Below are 8,829 nucleotides of genomic sequence, written 5' to 3'. Positions count from 1 at the left end.
TATTATAAAGGGGACTTTTTTTATGTGTTCCGTTACCTTAGAACTCCCCAGGTTCCCCCCTCACTCACTTTTTGTTTCCGGCACCTTCCGATTCACAAATGAAACACTGAACACAGGTAGTGTAGACTCTAGCTAACCACCATACACTACAATATCCACACAAGCCTCTAGCCAGCCAGCCATATATCATTAGTGTGAAGATTATAAATATTTGGCTATATTCTAAAGTTATTATTTAATAGTATTGAAAATAAATCACAATCGGTAAAAAAAAAAAAAGATCTAGCTAGCTAAATAGCAGATTTCCATCAATCATCAACATCAACGACCAGCTCCCGAGTGGCGCAGCAGTCTAAGGCACAGCGTCTCAGTGCTAGAACCATCAATACAGACACCGTGGTTCGAATCCAGACTGTATCACAACCGACCGTGATTGGGAACCCCACAGGGTGGCGCACAATTGGCACAACGTCGTCGTTGTAAATAAGAATTGGTTCTTAAACTGACTTGCCTGGTTAAATAAAGGTTACGTTTCCTTAACTAAAAATCAGCTGATCGCCTTTTTCAGATCATATCTTTTGGAGGCACTGTAACTAGCTTGCTTACAGTTTGTGACGAGTGAGTGTGTTGTTGCAGAAATAAACAGGCCTGAAAACATTTTAAATGTTCGCTACAGAGGCAGCTAGTAGTCGATGTTATGAAGATCAAGACATGACTGATAAAAGTCCATTTATATTTTTCAAGGGGGGGGGGGGGGTACCCTTTTTTCATTTTGAGCACCTGCTCCCTGAAAGGTCTGTACACTGCCCTGCATTTCACTGTAAAGAAAACTTTAAATTACTAAGGAAAAAATAAAAATAAAAATTACGAATTAAGATAATAATAAATGAACCGTAAATCTAAAAAGGTAAAACAATACAGAAAAAAGCAGGGGGGCCAGATCAGATGAGCAGGGGGCCAGATCAGATGAGCAGGGGGCCAGATCAGATGAGCAGGGGGGCCAGATCAGATGAGCAGGGGGCCAGATCAGATGAGCAGGGGGCCAGATCAGATGAGCAGGGGACCAGATCAGATGAGCAGGGGACCAGATCAGATGAGCAGGGGGACCAGATCAGATGAGCAGGGGACCAGATCAGATGAGCAGGGGGCCAGATCAGATGAGCAGGGGGGCCAGATCAGATGAGCAGGGGGACCAGATCAGATGAGCAGGGGGCCAGATCAGATGAGCAGGGGGCCAGATCAGATGAGCAGGGGGCCAGATCAGATGAGCAGGGGGCCAGATCAGATGAGCAGGGGGCCAGATCAGATGAGCAGGGGGCCAGATCAGATGAGCAGGGGGCCAGATAAGATGAGCAGGGGGCCAGATCAGATGAGCAGGGGGGCCAGATCAGATGAGCAGGGGGCCAGATCAGATGAGCAGGGGGCCAGTTCAGATGAGCAGGGGGCCAGATCAGATGAGCAGGGGGGCCAGATCAGATGAGCAGGGGGCCAGATCAGATGAGCAGGGGGCCAGATCAGATGAGCAGGGGGGCCAGATCAGATGAGCAGGGGGCCAGATCAGATGAGCAGGGGGCCAGATCAGATGAGCAGGGGGCCAGATCAGATGAGCAGGGGGGCCAGATCAGATGAGCAGGGGGCCAGATCAGATGAGCAGGGGGCCAGATCAGATGAGCAGGGGGGCCAGATCAGATGAGCAGGGGGCCAGATCAGATGAGCAGGGGGCCAGATCAGATGAGCAGGGGGCCAGATCAGATGAGCAGGGGGGCCAGATCAGATGAGCAGGGGGCCAGATCAGATGAGCAGGGGGACAGATCAGATGAGCAGGGGGCCAGATCAGATGAGCAGGGGGCCAGATCAGATGAGCAGGGGGCCAGATCAGATGAGCTGGGGGCCAGATCAGATGAGCAGGGGGGCCAGATCAGATGAGCAGGGGGCCAGATCAGATGAGCAGGGGACCAGATCAGATGAGCAGGGGGCCAGATCAGATGAGCAGGGGGCCAGATCAGATGAGCAGGGGGCCAGATCAGATGAGCAGGGGGCCAGATCAGATGAGCAGGTGGCCAGATCAGATGAGCAGGGGGCCAGATCAGATGAGCAGGGGGCCAGATCAGATGAGCAGGGGGGCCAGATCAGATGAGCAGGGGGGCCAGATCAGATGAGCAGGGGGCCAGATCAGATGAGCAGGGGGGCCAGATCAGATGAGCAGGGGGCCAGATCAGATGAGCAGGGGGCCAGATCAGATGAGCAGGGGACCAGATCAGATGAGCAGGGGGCCAGATCAGATGAGCAGGGGACCAGATCAGATGAGCAGGGGGCCAGATCAGATGAGCAGGGGACCAGATCAGATGAGCAGGGGGGCCAGATCAGATGAGCAGGGGGGCCAGATCAGATGAGCAGGGGACCAGATCAGATGAGCAGGGGGGCAGATCAGATGAGCAGGGGGGCCAGATCAGATGAGCAGGGGGCCAGATCAGATGAGCAGGGGACCAGATCAGATGAGCAGGGGGCCAGATCAGATGAGCAGGGGGGTTGCGTTTCCTTGCTGAGACGTTACATGCATCAACCAATGATTGGATGCGACAACATCGACTGTGCAGTCGGGCACCAGATTATCATAAGATGCGGTTAGCTGATATGTAAAATACCGACATTTGTGTTGTAAACTCTGGTATTCGTCAGCAACGTCTGAGCAACGTCTGACCTGTTAAATCACTTTCAAGAACTCTTAACCTTCGTCAGTCTTTCACCCTCACAGAGGTGTGTCCGTAAGGGAGGGTGAGGAGGTGGTTGGCCATAAAAATTACATTTGACTAAAATAAATGTATTGATAAAACTCAGGTTTTGGTTAACAACATTTAGTCAATAAAGATTTGTCATCTAATAAAAGTTCAATTGTAAAAAGTTTAATGTCTGACTCAAAATATAGATGTACTTTTCTTCTCCATGGCTAAGTTGGCCTCGTTGCACTCCTGGTACTCTGCTGTCGCCGCCAGCGTCTGACACCCATCACAGTCCAGCTCAGAGCACCTAATGTTGGGGGAGGTATGGAGGCTTCCCCGATGACTGATCCTCAGCACACGGATGGCTATCAGGTAAAAGATCTCACACACGTTGAGCACTATACACACAGCCGACGCCCCTACCATGAAGTAGGTAAACACCCTCTTCTCTGTGGGCCGGCCGATGTAGCAATCCACCTGGTTAGGACAAGGCCAGAGGTCGCATATGACGCGTCTCGGCAGGTCAAAGTTGTTGTAGATGAGATGGAGGAGGTAGAGGAACGCCACCTCGATGGCCGTCTTGAAGAAGAGGCTGAGGAGATACGTCCACCAGAGTCCTCCGTGCTTCTGTCCTGTGTTGTCGTAGAGACGGGCATTCTCGCCGTGCGTGATGCGGTACTTGCGTTCGCGTTCCTCACGGTACGCCACGTGCATCACGACCATGAAGGTGGGACAGGTGACGAAGATGAGCTGGAGTGCCCAGAGCCGGGTGTGGGAGACAGGGAAGAAGTGGTCGTAACAGGCATTGGCGCAGCCGGGTTGCCGAGTGTTGCAGTCAAAGTCTTTCTGGTCCTCACTAAAGACGCGTTCTGCGGCCACGACGAAGACCATGACGCGAAACACGAAGACTACCGCGAGCCAGATACGTCCAAACGCGGTAGAGTATTTATTGACCCCGCTAAGCAGCGCCTCGAACGTCTTCCAGTCCATGGTGAGATCGAAAGTGGGATCCCCTTCTTTCACCGTTGAACTTTCACCCGGCTGTGTGGATGAGCTTCTGCCTTTGGACTTGAAGCTGGAGGAAGAAGAGAAAGCGATTCATTAATAAGTGTATGAATAACGGTTGAACAACCAGGGTATGTATTGAGCCCCGCCAACCTCCATTTCAGGGAAAGGGAACTACTTTAAAATCAAGTTCCAGACCCCTTGGCATCACCTAACACTGCCTTTGCCATCGCCTGCCCTACTGGAAGGAATGAGAGGTAATAAAGCCTAAAAAAACAGGAATCATCTACGAGCTGAACAACATATAATACAACTCTTAAATTTTACATAGAAATAAATTTCTTCTGGGTGTTAAAGTAGTTTTCTTTTGAAAGATCTGTTCACAGCCTTTTATTTAGACTCCGATCAAACTTTTCATCCAAATCTCCCTGCGACTCTCTCTCTCCGCCTTCTGAAGCTGTTTGCTTAAAAGGAGTGGGGTTCTTTGAAGAAAGGCGGCTTTAATATTTGATCAAAACACTGTTTGACTTCCCTCAAGAGTCTAATGCTCACGAAACCACATTTTGTTGTTGTTGCGGGATTTCGTAGGAGAACATCTTGAGCAAAGTCATTGCTTATGAAACAGTGGAATCATGTTCAGAAACAGGTAGACTATATGATAGTTTACTTGTTGTTGAATACACATCATTTTGAGGCAAAAGTCATTCGTATCACTATTACAGATGGATTAAAAGTCAAGTCGTACTTACAGTTGTTTCAGATCACTAGGCTGATTGATGCTCAATTCATTTTAGCTTGTCCGTCTCTCTGTTCAAAGCTTGTCCGTCTCTCTGTTCAAAGCTTGTCCGTCTCTCTGTTCAAAGCTTATCCGTCTCTCTGTTCAAAGCTTGTCCGTCTCTCTGTTCAAAGCTTGTCCGTTTCTCTGTTCAAAGCTTGTCCGTCTCTCTGTTCAAAGCTTGTCCGTCTCTCTGTTCAAAGCTTGTCCGTCTCTCTGTTCAAAGCTTGTCCGTCTCTCTGTTCAACTTTGCCTCAGTCTGATTTGACTAATGAATGGCAGGGCTGAACAAAATGGCTGGACTACTGTAATTCTGGACATGATGATTTAGCCACACTCTGGAGGTGTGGTCAAGCTTTGGAATCAATGCTGGGTTTCTTTTTCTCTCCGCTGACCAGTTAGTGACGCAACACCCTTGTTAAAATCAACATTGGAGTTGTCATGGTGACTAAGTGTTCCCACCAGGTGAGTCTGGTATCGGTAACACCCCAGGCCCACACAGATGAGTATTGGATTGGTACCACACCATGTCTGCCTAGTCACCCTCATTTATCCGGCACTGCCACAGATTCCGAGATAAACGCTGATCCTTTATTTGCCAGGAGAGCTGGAACTACAGAGGTATCGAGATGTGGACATAAGAGCACCTCCAGTCTCACAGAGAGCTGATACGGGGACCATAAGTGTTTGAAGTATTTGTTGTTGATTCATATTTCTAGATACTCAAACACTGAACATTTGGTGTTCATGCCCATTCAGCAAATGTACATGTATATTTGAGTCATTTAGCAGACACTCCAGACTAGACGGCTCAATCAGCTATAGAAGGTGTCACCTATCGCCACCACATCACACAGCTGTACAGCTAGTCCTGCTGCTGAGGCTGATGGGGATTTTTAGTCATGCCGGATGTGACTGTGATCAGATAATTTAGGAGGGGTCCTTTTAATGTGGATAAACTGTACTTCCACCCCTGCTTACTGACCACTCCCAACCTACTACTGCCAACCTGAAGAATAAACTACTATTGAATTCATTTCATTATCAAGGTGTGTCATTTTGTGGTTCTCTTTCATTGCAAAAAACCCCACTTTGATCTCATCAGGTGTTTGTTTGCAGCATGACACGTGGAATTCACTTTGTTACATTAAGGTTCATGTGGATGTTTTAAGAGGGACTCTTCATTCAAAATGTATACATCACATATGATCATTTATCTGTGAGATTGTTGAGGTTGCCTAGCGGTTAGAGCGTTGGGCCAGTAACCGAAAGGTTGCTGGAATGAATCCCAGAGCTGACAAGGTAAACATCTGTTGTTCTGCCCCTGAACAAGGCAGTTAACCCACTGTTCCTCGGCCGTCATTGTAAATAAGAATTTGTACTTGCCGAGTTAAACTAAGATAAAATATGTGATTTAATGACATTGTGTAAAGTGTTGAAAGTGTACTACTCAATTCAATACCTTCTAGTGGAACACTGTTGCACTTCCTGTTGTACTGTAAAATGGCCTAGAAATGGTTGCTGGAATGAATAAGAGGCTTTGGATCCAGTCAGTTTTGTGCTTAACTTTTAAGTTGAAAATCATTATGATATTTCAGTTGAAATTAAAGAGACATTTATATTTATAGAAAATACAACAACAACAAAAATATAATAGATCATAATAAAATATGTTTTATTTCAAATTACAAGCAGACTACAATCATCAGGCTTGAAATTATATTACACGTGTCAATAACTAGACAATACAAGAAATAATGTACATTTCATGAAATGAAAACTTCTTACAAAAAAACAAACAGATGTCATGTCATTCTCTAATTAATCACGACTAAATATTTTCCCGTTTTGGCAGTGACTTTGTAAACAGCATTTTGGAGTATCCCATATACTCACACTGAACAGTATATGTGGCCCTTGCCTTGACACAGACATGACAGAATGTTGCAGTCTTTCCATAGGCTTTTCTTCCAGACATACTATCTACTAACTACTACTAGACTTACTAAAACACAACTGATCAACTAATCATCAATGCCTTGATTAGATCCATCTAATCACGTATTAATACTGGGCTTGAACGGAAAGCCTTCACAAGTTATGGCGTCTCCAGGACCAGAATGAAAGATAACCGTCTTAAGAGACAGTCACACTGTAACCCGGAGCAGGGCTCTCTCTCTTATCCAGTCCACCATCCCCATCAGCCATATTCATCTTCTTCAGTTCAGACTGCTTGAACACAGAGGTATCTTTCTCTGTCAGGGGTATGGTAGCTGGCATGGTGAACTGGGGGCTCTCCCTGATGGCACGGGGTCCTCCACCGCCAATACACTCCCTGCACTTCTTCCCCAGCAGGTAGAGGATCTCACACAGGGTCAAGAGTATACACACCAAGCTTATCACCACCATGAAGACCGTGAACACTCGTTTCTCTGTTGGCCTGGGGAGCAGACAGTAAAAGATGAGCTTTGTGAAATAGTATAGGTTTTTGGTCGTTCACAATAACAAAGCATTGTAATCACATTCTGCTTTAGCTCATCAGCCGTTCATCACCTTCAACAAGTGCAGCATTTGTGATACTTCGTGCTCAATATATTCTCCTGATGGTCAGGTCACATGATCAGGATAACCCTAGGGCCATGCCAATGATCAGTGCAAAGTGTGCTCTGTTTGTAATAATAATTACCTGGCAATAAAGCAGTCCACCTCATTGGGACAGGGGTCCTCTGAGCACTTCACCACCAACGGGAAGAAGTACGCATCGTAGATGTAAAACAACAGAAAGATGAACACGCCGTCTACTGCCATCTTGAAGAGCAGACTGAAGAGGTAGGTCCACCACAGGCCGCCGCGCTTCTTCCCCGTATTGTCATACAGACGGGTGCATCCCTCGCCGTGCTTCAGACAGTGTTTCCGCTCTCGTTCATCTCTGTAGGCGACGTGGAGGACGACCAGGAGCGAGGGACAGGTGACGAAGATGAGTTGGAGTGCCCAGAGCCGGCTGTGGGAGACAGGGAAGAAGTGGTCGTAACAGACGTTGTGGCAGCCAGGTTGGCGCGTGTTGCAGTCGAAGTCTTTCTGCTCGTCACCCCACACTTTCTCCGCGGCCACGACGAAGACCATGAGTCTGAAGATGAAGACGACAGAGAGCCAGATACGACCAAACGCCGTGGAGTACTTGTTGACCCCGCTAAGCAGGCCCTGCAAAAACGCCCAGTTCATAGTGGAGGTACAAGTTGTAGAATTAGAATTCGAAGTATAAGTTCAGTTCAACCTCCAACAGGCCACTGGCTCTTGCCACAACCGCCTCTCGTTCCCAGTGGGCTTCTACCCTTCTGGTAAAAAAATATACTCAACTGCACTCAGGAAAGGCAGGTCTTTAATAAGACCTACTCAGCTTGGTACAAGAGGGGAGGGATGTGCTGCATGCCCATACTGAGTGTACTAGCTAGGTAAACATAGCTGCAACACCCTCAGCTCAGTGTTTGAGTAGATTAGGGAGTGGCTGACAACTTATTATTCAACTTTTACCATAGAGAGAAAGAGACTGTGATTCAAACCACAAAAAGGAGAGAGAGAAATATTTTCCTTGCGATAGTGAAGGTGTAAACTTAGCAAAATAAAGTCTGAACAGTATATATTTGACAGCTAACATTAAATTGTAAAAAAAAAATCAAGCAGAAAACTAGAAAAATTAACAGCAAAAAAAGTGGTTTGATGAAGAGCGTAAACAACCCTCCCCCCAACAAATAATACATTGAAACCTACCCAACCAGACACACAGACCCACAAAACTAGAACATACACCTTCACTGTGTAAAGTAAGTGCCTTAATGTGTTTGGACCACAGGAAGTGTAGCTGCCTTAATGTGTTTGGACCACAGGAAGTGTAGCTGCCTTAATGTGTTTGGACCACAGGAAGTGTAGCTGCCTTAATGTGTTTGGACCACAGGAAGTGTAGCTGCCTTAATGTGTTTGGACCACAGGAAGTGTAGCTGCCTTAATGTGTTTGGACCACAGGAAGCTGCTGCCTTAATGTGTTTGGACCACAGGAAGCTGCTGCCTTAATGTGTTTGGACCACAGGAAGTGTAGCTGCCTTAATGTGTTTGGACCACAGGAAGTGTAGCTGCCTTAATGTGTTTGAACCACAGGAAGTGTAGCTGCCTTAATGTGTTTGGACCACAGGAAGTGTAGCTGCCTTAATGTGTTTGGACCACAGGAAGTGTAGCTGCCTTAATGTGTTTGGACCACAGGAAGTGTAGCTGCCTTAATGTGTTTGGACCACAGGAAGTGTAGCTGCCTTAATGTGTTTGGACCACAGGAAGTGT

The 8,829-nt window shown here is 47.0% G+C and overlaps 2 protein-coding genes across 2 annotated transcripts; both read right to left on the bottom strand.

The window, feature by feature from the left end:
• On the bottom strand, positions 1-4,844 carry LOC109884032 (gap junction beta-3 protein-like). The gene is made up of 2 exons (XM_031789080.1): positions 4,475-4,844; positions 1-3,795 (listed from the first exon to the last, which is right to left on the bottom strand). Exon 2 carries the CDS (start codon positions 3,708-3,710, stop codon positions 2,916-2,918), a length of 795 nt encoding a protein of 264 aa, XP_031644940.1. The 5' UTR covers positions 3,711-3,795; positions 4,475-4,844; the 3' UTR covers positions 1-2,915.
• Positions 4,845-6,151: 1,307 nt separating this feature from the next.
• On the bottom strand, positions 6,152-7,883 carry LOC109884031 (gap junction beta-4 protein-like). Its single transcript, XM_020476036.2, has 2 exons — positions 7,187-7,883; positions 6,152-6,940 (listed from the first exon to the last, which is right to left on the bottom strand). Exons 1-2 carry the CDS (start codon positions 7,720-7,722, stop codon positions 6,637-6,639), a joined length of 840 nt encoding a protein of 279 aa, XP_020331625.1. The 5' UTR covers positions 7,723-7,883; the 3' UTR covers positions 6,152-6,636.
• Positions 7,884-8,829: the final 946 nt, after the last annotated feature.

Source organism: Oncorhynchus kisutch, linkage group LG14, assembly GCF_002021735.2.
Source record: "Oncorhynchus kisutch isolate 150728-3 linkage group LG14, Okis_V2, whole genome shotgun sequence".
Classification (NCBI taxonomy): domain Eukaryota; kingdom Metazoa; phylum Chordata; class Actinopteri; order Salmoniformes; family Salmonidae; genus Oncorhynchus; species Oncorhynchus kisutch.
The sequence above is the reverse complement of the archived record's forward strand: the minus strand, read 5'-3'. Positions and strand labels throughout refer to the sequence as shown.